Source organism: Echinops telfairi, unplaced genomic scaffold, assembly GCF_000313985.2.
Source record: "Echinops telfairi isolate 266 unplaced genomic scaffold, ASM31398v2 ScPeMD7_6;HRSCAF=24_0, whole genome shotgun sequence".
In the NCBI taxonomy this organism is placed as follows: domain Eukaryota; kingdom Metazoa; phylum Chordata; class Mammalia; order Afrosoricida; family Tenrecidae; genus Echinops; species Echinops telfairi.
Genome location: NW_022103902.1, coordinates 567,285 through 589,684, shown reverse-complemented (window position 1 = coordinate 589,684; position 22,400 = coordinate 567,285). Strand labels below are relative to the sequence as shown.

Genomic DNA, 22,400 nt, shown 5'->3' with positions numbered 1-22,400 from the left:
TGGTCTGCACTCAGGTATAGCTGTAGGCTTGACTCCGCCCAACCACACTAGGAAGAAAGGCCTGGCGATGTCTTCAGCAGCCAAGACAACTCCGTGGAGCGTTCCTATCTGTGACAGATGGGGTCACCGTGAGTCACAATGAGCTGAAGAGCAATGGGATGGGTTTTTGCCGAGAGTCAAAGAGGCTCCTTGTGTAAAGGAAGCAGAACAACAGGCACGGGTTGGGACTAGTCTGGACAGACAGGAGTATACTCAGATCATCGCCCTGTCTGAAACTGACTTAGCCCTTGGCCTATCCAACTCACTGAGCCATTAAGTTCTCTTTGACTCTTAATGGAAGTTACATTTCTGTCCCGAAACTAAAAGGTTCTTTACCAGTGTACAAAATAAAAGCATAAGTGAAAAGAGTTATTTCCTACTGGTACGCATTTCAGGTAGGTAGAAAAAGGTTACCATATACTCTAACATCATTAGATTCTACACTTTGCTTATCAAATGCCCACGGTTTTGGGTACTACCACCAGGAACATTTTATAGAAGTCTGTGTGTTAAACACAATCATGCAGAATACTTGACAACAGCTAGAACATGCATACCCCACTCGGGTGAAACATGGCTCTTTGAGGGCCTTCCATCCCTCCCACACAGATGGAAAGCGGCCCTTTCTGAGCTTATTTTCATCCGAATATAAATTTTGGGACAAAGCATATTATCATTTTCCCTGTGCCCAGCCTCCATCTAGGGATAGAAGCCCACTATAATACCACTAACAACACAGGCCTCTGAGAACTGCTTGTCATCTTTACTCTCTTCTCTTGACTTCTTTCCATTTTCTCATGAGGTCTCAGTTATATTACCAATTACTGCTGGCTTATCCTACCAGTTTTTATTCCTAGCTTACCTAGGAATCTACCAGACATTTACAACCGTTTCTATAAGAAACGTGTTCTTTAGGGCCTAGTGAGGGAATGCTGCCGTCGCTCACAAGACGTGCTGTAGACCCTTCATTCAGTGCAGTGGCAGCACCACTGCGCGTCTGTCACAGAGCATGGCCATTCAAAGATTGTTTCTTAAGGCTGGTGGGAGTGGGAAGGCTCCCCACACTAGTGATGGCATTCTTAAAATGTAACTACTCGTCATTCAAGTGTTTGGAAATCCATGAGCAGCTATACCTTGTATAAACCATAAGGAGTGATTGTCAATAACTTTTCACCTTAACGGATTCAGTGCCATTTCATCAACAAAAAGAGCACCTGTAAGCATTTTATGAAGAACTGGAATCAAAAACTTTACTAAGCAACTCATCTGTCCAACTCATTTTACAGATCCAATACCTCGAGTCACATAATATACTTTAAAAAACATATTTTTTACCCTTTCTTTTTAAAAATCCTTTTATTGGGGGCTCTTACAGCTCTTATAACAATCCATACATCAATTGTATCAAGCACCTTTGTACATATGCTGCCACCATCCTTTTCAAAACATTTTCTTTCTACTTGAGCCCTTGGTATCAGCTCTGCATTTTTTCTTTCCAGAGGATAAATTAGCACAAATTTATTAATTGGAGGAAGCACAAGCACATAGAAATTTAAAGCACTGATGAATCAAAAATGGACTTCAAAAAGCTTATGGAACAATGGAATTGAAAGAATGAAGTTTCTGCAAGAATTTTAAAGCCTCTTTGTATACACATACAATGTCACTCAGCAATCTTTTTTCCCCCGTGGAAGGTAAAATTTCAACCTCACATCCTTTTTAATAAATTGTACAAGAATTTCTCTCAGGTTCTACAATTTTACCAAAGTTTATCACATAGATGCCATGATTTAAAACACAAAGGTATTTTGGCATGTTGTGTGTAGTTCTTCACTTTATTCAGCTAAGAATCTGTAGAAGTGGGAACATCTACCAAAGCCATTATCCATGATGTTAATAAACAAGTCTCACCTTCTTCTTGACCCTGAGCAAAGTAGATGGAGGGAAGGTTTCGGGGAACTAAAGGAGGGAGATAAACCAGAAAGGCATGCGTGAAGAACAAACAGAAAGAGCACCACAAACGTCAACAGTCTTACTGTCTACTCTCTAACGCTTGCTTCATCGCCCTGAGAGATTAACATTTCCTCAGTATAGACAGGCTGCTCCAGGACCCTAAAGCGTTCGTTTAGGGCTGGAAGGGACCTGATCATATTGTACACTCTCAATCGAAGCCTCAGCGGGGTCACTGATGGCAGGGACTTAACTCTCTCGGCGGACGATGACAGGGACTTCAGCACTTTAGAAGCTTCACTCTGGAAGATTTTTGTTCTGATGGTGTAGAAGATAAAAATTTGCAGTCCCTGCGGATGGAATGGAAGTTTGATGTGAATCTTCGATTTCTGTTCACACCAGCCACCCTTCCCACCAGGCACAACAGCTTCTGCCCTTGATGTTAGTCTGCAGCTACGGCACTTGACCGAAGGCCATGGAGTTGCCAAGGCCCTCTTCCTAAAGTGCTTCCTGTCCCTGCGGGAGAGTCCCAAGGATTAACTGACCGTGGAGCTTGCTCATGGTTTCTGATTAGTGTGACCTTCCCTTTCCTAAAGGAAGGGTGGCCGTGGTCCCTAATTCTTCTTCCAGTTCTAACATCCTATGATTCAACCTTTGCTGGAGCTTTAGTAACAGCTAGAAATTTGCTGCACGTAAAGGCAAATTTTGTGAAAATCCCTCCTACTCATTGTGCTTTGCACATCATCGAGGAATGACAGGCACACACGAGGAATCAATCCACAAAGGGCTGAGTGCTAGTTTCCTGAGTTTTTTTTTTTGGGGGGGGTAGTTTTTATTTATTTATTTTTCAGCAGTTTTATTGGCATATAATTCATATGTCATGCAATTCAATAGGTCAGTCACATCAAGGAGAGTTGTATAATCATCACCATCATCAGCTTTAGAACTTTTCCTTCATTCTTGTACTTATCTTTATTAGCTCCCCATTTCCCCCCAAACTCCCCTGCCATACTCCCAGGGAACCATTAATCTAGTTACTCTCTATATAGATTTACCTATCCTGGATTTCATATGCAGAAATACATTAAAAAACAAACAAACAAAACTAACAGGAATAATAAAGTAAAACTGATAAAACACCAATCAAATAGAAAGCAAAAGTTATTCAAAACTGGAAGAAATTTAAATGGATCATGGGGAGATAAATGATAGGGTGCTAAATTTTAAAGTAACTGCTCCTGCCAATGATCCACATTCTAATGTGTTCTGCACGATAGCACAGCTACTCACATCCTTGGCCCATTGGTCAGAGGGTAACATCAGGGGCTCAATCCACCTGTATTTCCCCTTCACATTTAAAAAAAAAGTTTTTAAAGGAGAAAATGTCAGTTACCGAACAGATCCTTGCTTCTGTTGTCTTGTTCAATCTTTACCCCAACCATATGAAATAAGTCTTACTATGCTCATTTTACAGACGAGAAACATACGTTTGATAATACATTAGCTAACTTTCCTGCAATGGTGGCTCTTGTTAGTTGCCATCAGGTCAGCCCTTGGCTCATGATCGCCCCGCGCACAACCACACTGGACAGAGGTGATGCATATGGTTTTCACTGACTGACATTTTGAAAGTAGATCACTGGTCTTTCTTTCTACTCCGTCTTAGTCTGGAAGTTCCTCTGAAACCTATTCAGCATCTTCCTTCATTCACAGACTCTGGGGAAAATTGCCTACAGTCATATGAATGGCAAAGTTGGAATACGGATGAACTAAGATGAGCGGGCTTTGTGCTGCATCAGCACCTCGATTATTGCATGCAATACTGACTGAGCCTCTATTTGTGTGATTGTCTTTTCTAAACTTGGAGAAGGAGCCTGGTGTCAAAGTGTCTATGGGTCGGCCTGTTAACCGCCAGAGCAACAATTTGAAATCAGCAGCTGCTCCACAGGCAAAAGACGGGCTCTCTACTCCCATAAAGAGGTACCGTCTCAGAAACACACAGGGGCAGTTATGCCCTGTCCTGAAGAGGTGCTATGAGTAGAAATCAACTCTGCGGCAATGGGCTTAGGTTGTTTTGGGGGTTTTAGCTTAAACTTTGGAGAAGAGAATGTCCTAAACTATGCCTTCTTTCAGATTCTTCTCAAAATCCCCGCTCACTCAAAGCTACAAGGCCACGGACTAGTTGGCAATCCCAACATAACATTACCCTATTACTGTCCTTCCAGGGTGATGCTCACCGAGTGTTCCAGAAGTAGCAACTACCCATTCAAACCAGTAGCAGGCAAGCATCCATTGTTAAAGAGAGTTATCCCCTAAAGGGACTAGGAGGGCTACCCAGGGCAGACAGCGAGGTGCTGACAAACATTAAACATGGCAATCTCAGACAGCCAAGCTGTTCCACCTACTGATTTGTTGACATTTAAGGTCAGGTCAACTTTGCCTGACGCCTTTTCCAACAATTTTCATTTTTAATCAAAGACATGTTGACAAAGGCAGAAACAAGCCCTAAGCTACCAGCATCCCAGAGTTGTCATTCTCTGTACCCTCATGGGTCAACCTCCGAAGCCGTCCACAAAAGCATAGAAGTCTGAAGGCGCCCTGGGGACACAGCACCTGAAGTACCTGGGTGAAAGGTCAGCAGTGGAAACCCGCCATGGGAGAAGGATGAGGCGGTCGCCTTCCATAAAGCCACAGTGTTGGACACTCTCAAGGGGGCAGCTTGTTCTACTCTGTCCAAACACAGAGGCAGTTCCTGGCTTAGAACAGGATTCCATGACAATGACGCATCATACGCTGGTTCTCATGGAAGTGGAAATACCTCTTTATTTTTCTTTCATTGTTATTTCCTTTTATTATCAGTATCTTCAGAAATCCAATGGATATTTGTCTTGAGATTTGGAAAAATCACATGCAAGCATCTGAAAGTGGACATCTGGAAATTACATTACATGTAGTACCTATGGCTACAATAAGAGATGCCTGCACCTCATCTTCCCTCGGCCAAAGTAAAGCAAAGAAAAACGGGTTGTAGTTGGCTGTAACTGGAATATGTCGGGGATGACCAGGAGTGTCGCTAGGAGTCGGAATGGACTCAGAAGCACGTAATAACAGCAGCTGTTTACCCCAACCTCTACCGTCATATGAGTCAATAATGGCGAAGCTGGAATACAGACTACATAAGATGATTATGCTTTGTGCCACTGTATTAGCCTGGGTACTTTAGAGAAACAAATCCACAGAAACTCATTATAAGAGAGTTTTATATGAAGGTTATGTGCGCACCAAGTAAATATCCCAACCCAGTGCTGCCCAAGCCCACAAGTCCAACATTAACCCATTAACTCAAATGTTCAATACCAGTCCACAAAGTCCTCCTCCATCTCACAAAACACACACTATGATGCCGACTGCAGAAGGAAAGCCAAGTCAGTGGATATGTAAGCATCTCAGCACTGGCAGGGGTCTCCACACGGCTGCTCCAGCACCCAGGGCTGCATCGGGATAGGTCCATGTGGCTTCTCCTTGGGGATGTCTTGTGGGAAGTCAGTCTTGCAAACTGAAGCAGGGAACTGCTAAGGCAGCTGCACCCTGGTGCAACCATCACAAAGCAAGAGACCCGAGAACTCGAAAGGCGAGGCTCACCGACCATTTATCTCTCCGCCCTTCAATGAATCCCACATGTGTTTATCGGCCAGGTTCGCACAATTAATTAACTAACTCAGCTACATTGCTGCCGCAATTGTACCATAAAAGACTGAGAGCAGTTTTTTATCTCCTAACCAAAGGGTTGGCCATTTCAAACCACCCAGCAGCATCCTGGGCAAAACACCCTTGCCAACTGCTTTCAAAATATTAAGCCAAGAAAGTCTCTGGAGCAGATAGGATCACCGTGAGTTAGAATGGAGGGACTCAACAGCAGCAGTTTGTTGTTGTTGTTTCTTCTTCTTCTTTTTTTCGATAGCCCATCTGGTATTGAATAACACACTACCTACTTTGGAAGATATACCCTTTGAAAGATATACACAGGGATATTTCTTGCATGCAAAGAGGTAATATTCTAGTTGAGGAAGTGAGACTTCCATGTATTACAAGCTAATTTGAATATCAAAAGAAAAGGGACAAACCAGTTTATAAAACTATAGTAATTCTATTTTACTCGATAATAAATTTTATTTAATTCATAGTTGAATGAATTCAACTAGAACTGGCATTGTTGCTTCGATGAGCAGAAGCCCATGAATCAATTGCTGGTCTGTGGCCCGTCAACGTCAGTCTCCTGGTTTGGCCCATGTATTATAATCACACTGTAGCTATCACAGGAGAAGCTGGATGAAAGAGACCTTGGAACTCTCTGTACCATCCTTGCACGGACCTACAAATTTCAAATTATTTCAATATGAATAGTGTCATCACAATAAGAAGGTTTTTCTTGAAAAAAGAGTGGTATGGCTATGGAAAGAACAAGAGAAGGAGAAAAGTAACACAAATAAATGTTTTTAACAATAGGAAATACTTTAAATATAAAAGCATAGATTGGATCACCCAGGCTGGTATGCTTCTTCCACGTGGACTTAGGTGACACCTCACTTAGATGGTTGCTTGTTTTAAGACAAACCTTTAAGACCCCAGGAACTCTTCTTTCTGATAGCTGGGCAGCATCCCATAGCTTCAATGATCTCTTCAAGAAGGTGAGTGAGATGGTTAAAGTATATTGATGCCGATAATCACATGTGGGATTAATTGAAGGGCGGAGAGATAAATGGCTCGGCGAACCTCGCCTTTCTTGTCTCTTGCTCTTTGATCATCAGACCAGGATGCGGCTGCCTTGCTTGTTCTGTGCCTCAATTTGCAAGCTACACTACATGTGGGGCACCTAGCCCAAGGACTGTGTTGCTGTAAGTTGAGGTTCCTTCAAGACCTGATTCGCCACACCATTGGAATTTACATCTCTTGAACTGGGGACTGTTGGTGACCTGCCTTGCTGTTTGCTGCCTGTGCCCAGGTAGCCTGAATTGCTCTACAGAGCACTACCCAGCAGCCTGCCCTCAAGACTTGAAGGACGTCCAGTGTCTCACGGGAGTGAGTTGTACTGAGCCATTTGTACTGCTTTGTAATTTAATTAACTGTTTATTTCTTATGTTATATATCTATCTGTATAAATATATATATACATGTATAAAATTATTAGGGTTCTGGTTTTGTTTCTCTAGAGAACCCTGTCTAACACAGTGAGCATCGAAGAGGTCCACATTGTAAGAACAAATTGTTCTTAGATAAGGGCTATGATGAGTTATCATCCCCATGGGACCTAAGGTAATTCCGATAGAATTGTTAATTTAGCCAAGGTATAGAAATTAAAACACTATCAAAAAAAGAAAACTATACATGCCAGGCCAGCTTTTCAGATGGCAATACAGCATTGTTGATTTGTACAAATTAAAAACGTGTAATTGGACACTATTTACATGAACAATGAGGGTAGGGATATGGCAAAACTTTCAATAACACTCATTCAAGAAGGCCTTTCAGACTAACACAAGCCATCAAATAAAGCAAAAAGAACATACAAATAGTAAACATATGTTAGTCCCAGGCCACCATACATTGGCACGGCAGGTAGATAATTTTTATGTCAACTTGAATTTTTATGAAAATATAGTGGTGAAGTTCAACCTGCCAGTCAAGCCACAGTCTAATGATGGCTCCTTGGGGGTGTGACCTTCTTGTAATCGGGTAAAGTGGAAGCTTTCCTGTCTCTCGGCATCTCTGCCTTCTGGAAGTCTCTGACTCCAGGGATGTCACATGTGGACCACCGGACCCTGCAAGTTGGCACTCTGCCATGTTTCCATTGAGTTTAGATCCATGTGGCTCCAAAGCCTGTGGCTTCCCTGCTTCCCGCTCACCATTCTGTGTCACCGGCATGCAGAGATGCGGATCTAAAGAGGGGCTTATGGACTGGCATCTCACTTATAGACACGAGTTGGTCTGGGCTGGGATGCCTTGTTGATATATAATCACAGAGATAAATCGGGAGATTTATTTCTTTAGACAACCCAAACAAACAGAGTAGGGTACCCTCAAAAGCAGATCTGGACCAAAGTCCAACAACCATCAGTTCATAAACTTGAGATAGCAGTCTTCTTCTCACACTAGGCATTTCAGCCTTAACTCCAAGAGAGTGTGCCAGTGCCTTTGAGTTTGAGGTGAGTTTGAGGTAAAGCTGAGTTCACTTAGTGGAGTTTCCAAGTTGTATCCTTCTGATGTGGCCGACGAAGGATGCTGTGGACTTCGGAAGGGCACAGTTTAAGTCCAAGTTGTCTATAGCGTGCCTGGGTCACAAAGGACTGGATAGAAACTAGGCCAAGAGTGTCTAATTAGCAGCACAACATCGAGCATATTCTCTGCTTGGGGTCTATAAAAGTATTGCTTATTGTTTTTGCCCCATGGCAGGTGGCCCTGCTTGGTTTACCCACCAACAGAAGTGTAATCACTTTCTCTGAGGCAAATATGTCCCCCCGCCCCCCACAACTTGAATTGTGTTCAATATACACACGTATGTTTCTTGCATGCAAAGAGCTAATATTCTAGTTGACAAGGAGAGACTTCCATGTATTATAGGCTAATTTGAATGTCCAGAGAAAGGGGACACACCTGTTTATAAAACTATAGTAATTCTATTTTAGTTGATATTAAAATTTATTCACTTGTTTAATTCATCGTTAAACGAATTCAGCTGGAGCTGGCATTGTACTTCAAAGAGCTGAAGCCCATGAGCCGATTGCTGGTCTCATTAGTGACTCTTGTCAGAATTTCTGTTGATTTGGGATGACCTTAGAACAATTCTCTATGTCAGCAACTGATTCGTCTTCTCTCTCTGCCCCCCTTCATGAGAAACTGATCCCGGCTAGAATGAGGCTTCTTTTGTCAAAGTGGTTTTCAATCTGTACAAATGAAGGGGATGATATATGGGTAATGGGCACCAAGTAGATAGGCTCACTACCTGGTTGCTTGGGAGACAGGATGAGATTATACGGCCTGAGAGCAGAAACCTGCCTTTGCCTTGCTGTTTCTCCTTGGAGTAGTGCAGTCATAATATTTGCCCTTTTGTGATTGACTAACTTCACTCAGCATAACTGTTTCCAGGTGTGTGTCTCTACCCGAGTTCCTTGATCCATTCTTCTACTGGCTTCCAGCTTCTTGCAATGAACATGAGAGCGGCTGTCTCTTCTTGTTTTGTCTCGTACTTCTTTCGGGCATGTGCCCAGTAGAGATGTTGCTGGGTTGTATGGTATTTCTATTTTGAGTTGTTTTCGGTAGTGCCATGTCACTCTCTACAGTGGTTGTAGACACTGCACAATGCCAATCAGCAGTGTATAAGAATTCCAATCTTTCTGCACCCTCTTCAGCCTTTATTATCCTGCATATTTAAAAAATTAAGGTATTGTTGTGGATGTAAGGTGATAACTCATCATTGTTTTGATTTGCACTTCCCCGAGAGCTAGTGATTGTGAGCATTTCCTCATGTGTTTGTTAGCCATTCATTGGTTATCTCTCACGTACCTTTTAATTAGATTATTTGTTTTTTTCCCTTATTAAGGTGTTGCAGAATTCTATAGATTTTGGTAATTTGTCCTTTCTCCATTGTGTCATTGCTAGAGATTTTTTTCCATTGGCTAAAGATTGTAATAATAAAATCCAAATCTGAAGGAAGGAGTGGCAACAACATTTACATTGTGAATAACTGGTGTGCTGTGGATAATAGTGGGAGCCCCAAATCCATGTTCAGGGCCCACATATGGGTTATCCCCTCAGATTACAGTCGAGGGACATGAATAGCCCTGGTCTCAGACAGAGAGCACTGTAAAGTTGATTATGGCATAAGTAGTGAGGTTAAAAATGATGCACTTTATCATTTGATCTCCCTTAAACTCATTTTAAAGTTGTTTCAGTTTTCATATTTTCTGCTTTATTTTCAATTGTGTTTTTTTTCCCCCTCTGCTTTGTTTTGTCATTGCAGTTGGGGTGTGTTTGTCTTTATTTGTTTTGGGTGAAGGTTGTTTCTTGCTGTTTTGTATAATTCTCTGTATATGAAATCTAGGATAGGTAAATCTATAGAGACAGTAACTGGACTAATAACTAATAACAACTTAGGAGCAATTCAAGGAGGCTGGGGAAAATGAGGATATAATCAGAATGAGTATGAGAAAGAAGAAAATGTCCGAAAATTATTTATGTTGATAATTGAACAGCTTTTCTTAATATGATCGAACTATTGAATTGTATTGATCTGTGGATTTCATGCCAATAAAACTATTTTAAAATAAAACACAGGAACAGATTGATTGAAAATAAGTGAATGACAAATATATACATTATGTAAACAGTACAAATAAAGAAAAAAGGCTGGAGCATATTAATATCATCCTGGATATAAGGTAGACTACGCTTCATGACAGAGGGTTATTATTGGTTTTAAGGGGACATTTCAAAATGTCAAAAAGACCAATTGATCCAGAAAGACTAGAAATTTTAATTTTATATGCATCTAACAGCACAACTTCAAAATGCATGCAGCAGAAATTGAGAGAACTATGGAGAGGAGTAGATAAATATACAATCACACTTGGAGATTTTCATCAGATGAGAGAATGAGACAAACATACAGGTTACCACCTAAGACTTGAACACCACCACGAACCACTCGCACCTTCTATCTATAGAATACACCTTTTTGTCAAGGGCAAAAGGTTTTGTTTTCACTAAAATAGACCAAATTCTGGGACACAATGCAAACCTGAATCATTATTTTTTTTTAATAATCAAAAGAGAAAAATTCAGCCACCCCCACAGGAGTCCAAGGTTGAGAGAACTTGCAGCACGGTCCATACAACAAACATGCTGCGTTGGGGAACGGGAAAGGAGATGTTGCCCAAGCTAGCTGCTTGATGAATCTCTTCTCCTCCAAATCTACCCAAAATGACACTCATTCCCACACAGGTGATCCCGGGCCTGGCAAGCCTGTGGGACAAGATCGACTGCCCCAAGGGGCTTCCACGGCTGTGACCTTTACAGAAGCAGCCTGCCACCGCGTTCTCTTGCAGAGCCTCAGTTTAAGCCACTGACCCCTGGTTCGCAGCAGAAAGCTTACCCACTGCACCACTGGACCTCCTTCTACTCGGAACGCAAGATTAAAATGGCCCAACTCCGTGCAATTATATCACGTGCCCACTAGCCCAGAACAGATGAATAGGGATATATGTCTTAAAGAGTTGATGAGTAATAAGAAAAATAGAGTCCTCTAAAAATAAGCAGTGGCCATCTCATGACAGAAACCCATTGTTGTTGAGTCAATGGAATAGAACTTCCCTGTAAGGTTTCCAAACGCCTCGTCATGGAAGAAGACAGCTCACCTTTTTCCTTCAGAGCAGCTGGTGCACTCAAACGACTGGCCTTTCACTTAGTAGCAAATGGCCTTCAGGAACATACAAAGGAGAAAACTTGACCTAGAGGGATATCATCCCTCTTCTGCCTGGTTTGCTACTTTCACGCGGATTCATACCATACCTGAGTAGTGTTGAAAAGGCAGAACACCCAGGTGAAGACGAGCCTTAATTCCTCATTACCAATTAGCATAAAGTATGCCAGAAGCCAGGTAATTCCAAAAACCACTGCAACGGATAAGGTGCTAACAATCTTCTTCATGGACGAAACCTTTTTGGTGCTGGATGAGAGAAAACAAGAAGGAAAACGCAGTTTATTCAGATCTTACTTAATATCATTCATTGCTGTACTTTGTGATGCATTCATATCTCTGCACAATATTGTTAATATCAATAAGATGCTCTGGTGGGCAAACTTCTGTCACTCTGGAGAAAATAGAATTCAGTAAGCAAGCTTTTTAAAAAAATACAGCGACATAACAAATAATTAAAAACGGGGGAAATAAATGAACAACCCCCCCACCCCGATATTTATATTGGTTTAAAGGCTTTAGCATAAAAAGACCTTAAATGCTACTAAAAGCTCGCCCTGGAACTATTGCCCTGACATCATCTTTGAATCTTTTTTTCTTGATTTTTTTAATCGTTTTACTAGGGACTCATACAGCTTTTATCACAATCCATACATACACCAATTGTGTAAAGCATATTTGTACATTCATTGCCCTCATCATTCTCAAAACATCCGCTCTCCATTTAAGCCCCTGGCATCAGCTCCTCATTTCCCCCCTCCCTCCTCCCTCATGAACCCTTGATAATTTATAAATTATTATTTTGTCATATCCTGCCCTGTCCGATGTCTCCTTTCACCCATTTTTCTGTTGTCCGTCCCCTAGGGAGGAGGTCACATGTAGATCCTTGTAATCGGTTCCATCTTTAAATCTTACACTAAAAATGTCCCCTGAAGTCTTCTTAAAACTGAACAAGATGTGGACTGACTCACTCACTCCCTCACTCCCTCACTCTCACTCACTCACTCTCTCACTCACTCTCATTCACTCACTCACTCTCATTCACTCACTCACTCTCTTTCACTCACTTGGTGGTGACAATGGGCTATTTCTCCCCTAAAGGCTTGCTGTCATCAGTCTGGTCCCTGCAGGGTGGGTTTACACCCTACTGATAATGGTTTTTATAGTGAGTCAGAGGACAGGTGAAACCTGCTCAGTGATATCCAAAGTTAGGCTGAATCTAGGATCCACCCATCTTGTCACGTGTGTACCCCAATGCCTCCCCTTCCTATTACATGGATACCCCTAGATCACCCCCCTTCCATTGCTGTATTACCTATAGCACAACCCTTTCCTGTGACGTATGTCTTCACCTGTAATTAGGGGGCTTGCATGTTCCCAGAGAATATAAAATCCCTGGTTAGCAATAAACATCTCTCTCTCTCCACGTGAACCACCAAGTGAGGCTGAGGTGAGCATGCTACCATATGTGTCTGACTCCATTACTTCAATCTCTCTTCTATCTCTCATGCTCTCTATGAATTTACTATAATCTTTACTTATCGCTGTACCATTGCGCCTACCGGACCCGTGATGATGTGTTAGGGCTGTATCCTGACAAGAGCTTGCCGGCTCCCTGGTCTTTGGACCCCTGTGACTGCTGTGCGAGGAGCTTCAGGCTATTGTAATAGGACACGAGGGAGTCTGGAACAGAGGTGAGCTTTCCCAACTACACTTCCTCCCCAAGGTCCAACCAAGCGCCACCCCAACGGGAATGTGGGGCCTCCTAGCTCATCCAGCTGCATGCAAGCCAGTCAAGGCCAGAACTCCCCGGTCAACACTCAAACTAATCACAACTAAAGCACATTTTCCATTCGAAGTCACTAAGTTTTGCGGTGGTTTGCCGTGCAGCAAAAGCTAACTGGCTCAGAGAAGATCATTTTTCCAACCATTAACTTTGCATGCTTTTAATTAAAATGAGGATGCTATAAAACCCATCGACTATGAGCCAAAGCTTAGAAATACAGCTGAATTTGGTTGATGTCTGTGGCCCCAAATGTTACCATTTAATACTTAATTTGTGATGAGCTCACCAAGGTTCCTCTGCATCACTGTTCAAAGGTAGGCTTTTAGGAGGTCAGTACTATTCTCCCTATCTTTCCTCTCCCTAGGCAATCCTTGTGTAGGGGCGCTGGTGGAGCAGCGCTGAAGTCCTTAGTTAGTAAATGACAGGTTGGGGATTCAAAGCCACCTGGCACTTTGTGGGAGAAAGCTGTGTTAGTCTGCTTCCATAAAGGCCACTCACCTTGGAGCCATAAAGCATATAGTTAGGATTCTTTCTCCACTGATGATGGTGAGTTCCACGGATCTATTTCTGTCAAGATTGACCTGGTGACCCACAGAGCTGACAGGTTTATGTCTTAGAGTAAGTCTCCTTGGGTTGGACAGAGTCTTGTGAAATCCAAATGGACCCACAGCCTCTTGAGCAGCACGTTCTCACCGACTGAATGCTGGAGGGGAGGGGACTATGTATGTGTGTAGTTAATAATCCCTATTCTTTGTCTCTCTCGCTGACAGTTCTTGCTGTACATCAGGATGACGATATAAATACTCACCTGGGCCGAAGAAGTCACAGGAGGAAGAGGAGCTGTCTGGACAGGTACCGTGAAGACAGTCCGTGTGCTCCCCGGCAGGGAATGTGGGCTCAGTATCCCAGAAGCCCCAATTTGTCAAGGAAAAACCCTCTAACTTTTAAGGGAAGTCATCCCATTTTTAGATGTTTGACACCAACACACCGCAGACATATGAAACACAGCAGCCAGCCAGCATTTTCTCACATGCTTTCCTTCATCATTAATCCAATTCTGATTTCTTCACTATTTGGGGTAGGGGAGAAACCTTTTGCCCTTTCAACTCATCAGATTGTGTTTGTAGGTGGGCTTTATTAGCCCAAAGTGCAACATAGCGGATATATATTGCAGCACTGGTGTTAGGAGGGAGGAAATCGACTTTCTGAGTCCACATGTTAAGTGAAACTGTCCTAAAACTCGGTGCCCTGGCCATAATCCCAGACTCAGTCAGCTGTGCTAGGCACTGTGCGGCTACCAGGGCGGGGCAAGGTGCTCACGCGGCTTGCCGGGCTGCAGCCCCTCCGTGGCTCTCACCTCGTCAGATTTTGGTTGTTCTTCCACAGCACTCTGACTGCGACGATGACAAATACAGTGACATTGCTGAGGAGGACAATGGTAACAGGGAGGAGGAACGACCACAACAAGGGACTGTTTTTCACATCGGTGCCTTCTGGACCGGCCAGCCAGCAGCTATGGAGGAAAACAGAACCTGCGTCAGCGGATCAAGGAAAACATAGTTCCCTATGCCAATAACATCGCCAACAGCCACTCAGCCGAAAGGACCTACTCAAAGTCAATACCCAGGCACAGGTGTGCCTTTGAGACGACCTTCAAAAATGTCACCCACTACATTGGTTCTAGCATATTTCTCTGTGAGCCAATATGGCGACATGGACTTTTGGGTCAATTAAGTGCTGCGTTTGTTACTCCCTTGATATCTGATTTTAAGCAAGCTGTTGTTGTTTTGTTTAATTTTGAATAAGTAACACATCTACCTCATTTCAAATATGAAAAGGTAACAATGAATGAACCCAGAGGGACAAGACTCCCCCCTCCATCCTTCCTCAGCCACTCAGTTTCTACTCCCAGAGGCAATCAGTGCTTCTCGTGTCTCCTAGAGGTCGGTGATGCAGGACCCCGGCGGTGCTGCTGGCTAAGTGGTGGACTGTCACACTGCACAGGTGGCAGTTCGAACCCACCAGCTGCTGAGTAAGAGAAAGACGAACCTCTCTGCTTCCATGGTGACGTACGGCCTCCGAAACCTTGTGAGTCTGACGCAACTTGAAGCCAACCCATGAGTGGGCTTTCTTAATCTTTAAAGAAATGGTAACACATGCTTGATTTAACAATGCATCTTGGAGATCATTCCAGATCAGACGACACGGTCCTCGTTATTTAGTAAGCTGCCTTTTCATTCCTTTGTCTTCATGTAGAATAACCTATTCAAATAGTCTCCTCTTGATGGATGTTTTACAAAGTAATGTCGTAGCGCATGTGAGAAACTTACTTGCGTTCACTGCATCTGGATTTCTGTGCTTGGTAACGGGGAGCAGTGATGACGCTTGCTCGCCTCTATCAAGTACGAAGCACAGTGCCCTCGCCTTCGAGGAAACGGCCTTGTGGGGAGGGGTGGGCAGCATGCCTTACTTCCTTCAGCGTCAGTAAGGAGGAGCGTCCAACTCGACACCATCCCATGGCCAACTGCCACAAGGCAGAAGTCAGGCACGTGTCTTCCTCCATCCTTCTTCACCCTGCTTGGACAGCAGCCACTCCTTCTCCGCTGGGTTTGATAATCCATTGCAACGGCCTCGCAGATGGGGCTTTCTACTCCGGTACAGAGCTACAGTCCCAGCAACTCGAGGGGCACGTCCACCGGCCTGCAGGGCCGCTGTGCGTCGGCACTGACGCGATGGCAATGAGTTTGTAGGTTTGTTTATTTGACAAGTTAGTCGACATTTTTCACCGCGGTGCCTCTCTCAGCCAGCAGCCATACCTCTCTCAAGCTCTGTCAGCCATGAAGTCCCTTGGCCTCTGCTTTGCTCTGTGTCAGGAAAGCCATCTCGGTACCTTGCACTCTGTGCTTCCCCTCTGTTCTGCCTCATGGGCTCAGCCTGGCTCCTCTGTTCTGTTCTGTGGTCTCGGCACGGTGTGACCTCGGTGCCTCTGCTGTCTCTGAAGGGGGCTCTTCTCTCCTGGCGAGTAGGGATTGCTCCCTAGACTCTTCTTACGATTCCCAGAAGGAAACACTGACCAAGCCCCTCTCTTGGTGGTTCAGTACCTTCTTTGCATGGTCCCACCCAATCATTTGGTGGGATTTACAAAGACATGGTAGAGTTGCTAGATGAAAGCACTGTCACTTTATCACATCATGGCATTGTTGAAAGAATTCATTCATTCATTTAAAAGGTATTTATGAAATTTGTGCTATCTGCCAGCATTGTTCTAGACACTAAAGTATTAGGTTTGAACAAAATAGATCAAAAATCCCCTCCTTAATGGGTTTATATTTTAGTGGAGAAAACAATACATAACAAACAAGCAAATAAAATATTAATGATGTCAGATGGTGACGAATACCATGTAGAAAAATTAAGTAGACAGTAAGGGTAGAATTCCAGCATATGCAGTGGAGGTAAGAGCCCCCAATAAAATGATTAAATAATAAAAAGAAGGATTACAGTGTATGATATGTGTACCTGTGAGCAGGGGTTGTCTCCTTTTAAATAGGAAATGTTTTGTCAGAGGGAAACATGATATTGAGCAGACAGCCTTATCTTTTTGCCCTGGAGCAGATAGTAGTTTTGAACTTCTGACCTTGCAATTGGTAGCCCAATATTTATTCCACAGCACTACCAGAGCTCCTTAAAAGTACTCAGGAATTTTCTAATGATACAAATAAGGGTAAGATGTATGACACCCTTTTGGGTGTACCACTGTGCCAAAAAACAAACAAACAAACAAACAAAAATTATTTACAAAACCCTAGTGAATGAACTGGTCAGTTTTAACATCACACTAGGTTTCAAAGGAGGATTCCCAAAGCAGACGTGGGTGGGGAATATCACTACCATCAAGAAAATAAGTTAGGAGCAGATCTTGTTCTTGAGACTCACAGCCCCTGTACTGAGAACCACCTGGACTTCAGAGACAAGTCGTAACAAGGAAGACCGTGAGAGACGGTGGCACAAGCCTGGCAAGAGTGATGGCTCTGTGAGACGGAAGGTACCAGGAGACCAAGGCCAGGAAGTTGCAGTGAGACTTGATGATTCATGGAGCTAGGAGTTGAAACACTAGCCCCAAAGGGCCCTGGCGATGTCCCAGCAACAGAGGGCAAGGAAAAACGGTCACAATCAAAAATTATAACTGAGTTGTTTCTGGTTTGTTTGTTTTTTAGTTATTCCTGATCCTGAATTGTAACTTGTTGCTTCTCTAATAAATCACATCGCCATGAGTAGGTTCTGTGAGTTCTGCATAACCACTTCATACTGTGGTGGCTTATGTGTTGGGGTGATGCTGGGAGCAAGTCATCTGTATTTCAAATGCCAGCAGGACTGCCATGTTAAAACGGTTTCAGTGGAGTTAGGTACCAGAGTAAGAACAGACTAGGAGGAAGAAATCAGCTGTCCACTCAAACCTTATTAATAGCTGCCTAAGGTGGTCAGATACAGTGCTAGAGGGTGAGCCTCTGGTTGGAAAACATTCAAAATATGGCTGAGGAAGAGTCCCCTCTCAAATGACAAGGATGGAGTAAAGCTTTTAGACCTTCATTTGCTGATGGAGCCTGACTCAAAATGAGAAGAAACCAGTACGAACATCCATTAATGATAGGAAGGTGGAATGTATTACATGTGAATCTAGGAAAACTGGAAGTTGTCTAAAATGAATGGGAAGGTATAAAGTTTTATGTCCTAGTCAGTTGTGATTTGAAACAGACTGGCCTTTTGAATTGGACAATCATAGTTTACTATGTCTTGAATCACAAATATAGGAAGAATACCATTTCATTGATCATCAGCAAAAAGAACATTTCAAGATCTATCTAGTGCAACACAATCTGTGCTACCAGTCAATACAAATATTAATCAAATTTACATACCAATCACTAAAACTAATGAAGAAGAAATTGCGGAATTCAACCAACTTCCTTAGTATAAAATTCACCAAAGACGCAATCAAGATACACTGATAATTACTTGCAATTGGAATGCAAAAGTCAGAAACAAAGCGGCGGGATCAGTAGTTGGAAAATATAGTGTTGGTGAGACTGTGGAAATGGCAGTTGTTCAACCTTGGGTGGGACCCCTGACCGAGTGGCGTCCAATGAAAGGGGGCCTAGAACCACCCAACATTAAGTACCTCAATGCTCTCCTTGCATTGATGTGACAGCTTTTAATCTGAGAGGCAAGGACCTGCCCTTGTAGGAAATGATACAGGAAAACTTCCCCTAGCACCAACCCCAGGGCTCAATGCAAAGAGAGTTCAATCAGTTAAGAAATCAATCTGTATGAAGCAACAACTCCTGATGGCAGCTTTCAGTTGAACTCTACTTGCATACACTCTTCATCTCCACAGTACCTTCAATTCTATGTCATTGGATAAATTATTGATGTTATTAATGTAATCGCCTTATACCCCAGAGGGATGATTGACAATCTTTATCATTTTTGTTTCTTTGGTTTTGGGGAGTTTGTTTGATTTGGTGGTTTTTAAAAAATTGTTGGTCTTGTTTTCCACATACCCCCCCTTGTCATAATATGACTGTCAAAGTAAACCAAAAGTGGTCCATAACCCATGCACAGGCAGATGGATTCTGGGCTACCATGTAATTCTAGCCCCTATCCAAAAGCAGTTGTTCTTATTACATTGCCCTGCTCAATATTCGTTTTCATGAAGAGATTACTGAAGATAAGGGTGGTACAGCAAAATGTGGTGAAGATAGCATATGGTGCCCGGTTATCAATTGCAATAGTGTCTGGGGTCTTACTGGCTTGTATTCAAACTAGCAGCCATCTAAGTGAGGCATCAACGAAGTGCACATTAAAGAATCACACTGGGCTGTGCGACCCAAAGATGATGATAATAAAATCCAAATATGATGAAGGGAAAGTATCAGAGATTAAACTGTGAACGCTCAATTTGTAGAAGGTTGTGGAGGACAATGGATCGAACCATGGTATGATATGATGCTTGGTCAGCTAACCTCCCTCTTGACCCAATCTGAATTTTCTCTAGACTCAAATATTTCTCACTTGTACCATGACCGAAATTTCTTCTCTGGCTTTTAAAATTATTGTTGGTGATCTTTCCTTTCTTACTCTTTATGTTTATCTTTATACTATTATTTTCTGTTTCATTTTTGTTTTTGATTACTATTGTTTCTGTTAGGCTTCCCAGAAACGTATGAAGTGCATGAAGCACAGACGGAGTGGATGCGCAGAGACAGTAACTGACGTAGTGGCTGAGCCAGGACTGGGGGGGGGGAGATTGGAGAATAAACGGTGAGTATGACATGGGGAAGGGAGCATTGGAACTGAGTGTGATGATGTGCTTACAACTCTTGCAAAAACGGAATCAACTATGGAAGTGTATGATATGTGAATATGCTATCAAGAAAACTACTACTGAAGACAAACAAACAAACAAAAACACAAACTTGAGCTGTTGTCACCACGCGTGAAGGAGGACGTTTATTTGCTTAGGAGGCATTGAGTTCTGTTAATGGTGGTGGAAAAATTAGGAAAAGAATATCGATAATGGGTGTAAACCATGAAGACTATAATCAATGACACTGAATTTTACATGTAGAAGTTGTTGAATTGAAGAACAATTCACAATGTTTTGTTGTGTATATCTTTGCCACAATTTAAAAAATACATGAATAACAGTAAGTGCAAGGAAGAAGAAAATGTTTTAAAATAGATTGTGGTAATGATTGTACAGCTCTTCTTGATATGATTGAACCATTGAATTGTATGATGTGTGGATGAAGTGTCAATAAAACTGTTAAAAGTATGGCATTGGTGATATCAATTAAGCTGCATGATAGATTGCATGATACACTTGTGAGACCAATGAATCCATATTGGAAAACCCCTTTCTCAACAACATAAAAGATGACTGTACTCCAGGACTTCGATCTGTGGAACACCTGACAATCAGATAAATTACATCTGTGAAAAAAGATGTTGGAAACATTCACTGTTGCCAACCAAAATAAGGCCAGGGGACAAGTAGAACAGATCACCAATTGTTCATTGTGAGTTCAGGTTGAAGTTGACTAAAATCAAAACTCCATGCAGCCGTAAGTATATCCGACCTGAATTAGAGGACATCTGACCAACAGACTTGATGCATTGGACACTGACAGGAGATCTGACAAGTTGTGGAATGACATTAAGAACATCAGGCATGAAGAAAACAAACTCAAAAACTCTGTGCCATCGAGTCAATGCCAACTCAGAGCAACCCTGTAGGACAGGGTAGATGGGCCCTGTGAGCTTCTGAGACTCTGTTCTTTATAGGAGTAGAAAACCCATCTTTCTCCTGCAAAGCAGCTGGAGGTTTCAAACTGCTGACCTTGCAGTTTGTAGCCCAATTCATAACCACTATGTTACTAGGGATCCCGAAGAAAACAAAAGTCATTTAAAAGGCAGGAAAGAAAGAAAAGACCAAAATGAATGTGAGAAGAGATCCTGAAACTTGCACTTGAACATACAGTAGCTTAAATGCATGAAGAACTCATAACGTGAAAGAGGTGAACAAGAATTTTTAGAGGGCAACTTGAGAAGACAAAGTGAAGCAGTTAATGATCTGTGCAGAGACTTGGAGTTAGAAAGCCAGAAAGGAAGATCCTCAGCATATCTTAAACCGAAAGAGCTAAAGAGACATTTCAAGTCTCTAGTTGAAAGATGCAGTGGGGTGAACATTGAATGATGCAGGAGAGTCACTGCCAAAGAGAATTGGTTGACATTCAATCATTTTAAGAGGTGAGATATGCTGAAGACCATGGCATGCTGCATTGAAGACCTTAGTGAAAGATAAGGCGCCCGGAGCTGATGAAACACCACTGGAATGTTTCAATTGGCCGGTGCAGCACTGGAAGCACTCACTGGTCAATGCCAGGAAGACAACGGCCTGGCCAACCAACTAGAGGAGATCTACATCTGGGCCCCTTCCAAAGAAAGGTGACCCAACAGAATGCAGAGATTATCAAACAATAAAATTAATATCACATGCAAGTGAAATTGTGCTAAAAATAATTGAAGAACACCTGCAATGGTATATCGACAGGGAAGTGTCGGAAAATCAAGCTGGATTCAGAAGACATTGTGGCGCTGCTGACACCAGATGAACCTTGGCTGAAAGCAGAGAATATAAGAAAGCTATTTACTTGGGTCTTATTCAACTGCATGGATCATAACAAACTATGGATCATTTGGGGGAAGAGTGGGAATTCCAGAACACTTAATTATGCTCATGGAGAACTTGTACTGAGACCAAGAGAACAAGGGAATTTAAAGTGTAAAATCAGGCAAGGTGTACTTCAAGTATCCTTTCATTGTACCGATTCAGTCTGTACACTGAGCAAATAATCAGAGAAGCTGGACTCCGTGATGAAGAATTCAGCATTAGGATTACAGGATTGCTTATTAAAACCTGCAAAGTGCAGATGACATGCCTTGCTTGCTACACATGAGGAAAACTTGACGCACTGCAACCTTCTGTATGCATTGCAACTCAATGGAAAGAAAACAAAAATCCTCATGACTGGACCATGAAAAACAGAAAAACATTGAAGTTGTCAAAGATTTCATTTTACTTAGAGTAACAATCAACACTCATGGCAGCGGCATTCAAGAAATCAAATGATGTATAGCATTGGCAAATCTGCTACAAAAGACCTCTTTAAAGTGTTAAAAAAGCAAATATGCCACTTTGAGCACTAAGGTGTGCCTGAGCAGCCATGATATTTTCAGTCACCTCATTCAATGCACGTGGAAGTTAGGCTGTGCCCATGAAAGGATCTACTCTCAATTATTTATAGCTCATTGTGGATACATTGAAGTCAGTGGTTTCTTTTGCCTGAAGGTTTTTATAGGTGTGGGTCTAACGCTGCCCTTTTTTGAGCAGGAGAATAAGAATGAGATCTGAAGGGTATTGCTTCTCCCTTGGGATAACTTCACCTTACCCCTTGTCTCTATGGGTGGAATGAAAACTTCATAAGCCCATTGAAAGGTCTTTGGCTATAATTTAACCTAGAAGAAAGCAATGCTTGTGCATAGCTGGCTCCTGAAATCAAGCCATGCAGGCAGCCCCCCAGTCTTCAGCAT

The 22,400-nt window shown here is 42.6% G+C and overlaps 1 protein-coding gene across 1 annotated transcript in view; it reads right to left on the bottom strand.

The window, feature by feature from the left end:
• Positions 1-1,457: 1,457 nt before the first annotated feature.
• Positions 1,458-22,400, bottom strand: part of ADGRG7 (adhesion G protein-coupled receptor G7) — a 74,161-nt gene continuing 53,218 nt past the window's right edge. The window contains exons 15-17 of the mRNA XM_004706454.2: positions 14,605-14,760; positions 11,554-11,710; positions 1,458-2,339 (exon numbers count right to left, since the gene is read on the bottom strand). Of these exons, the coding sequence (XP_004706511.1) occupies positions 2,079-2,339; positions 11,554-11,710; positions 14,605-14,760 (574 nt within the window). The 3' untranslated portion in view covers positions 1,458-2,078. The remainder of the gene's footprint in view (positions 2,340-11,553; positions 11,711-14,604; positions 14,761-22,400) is intronic.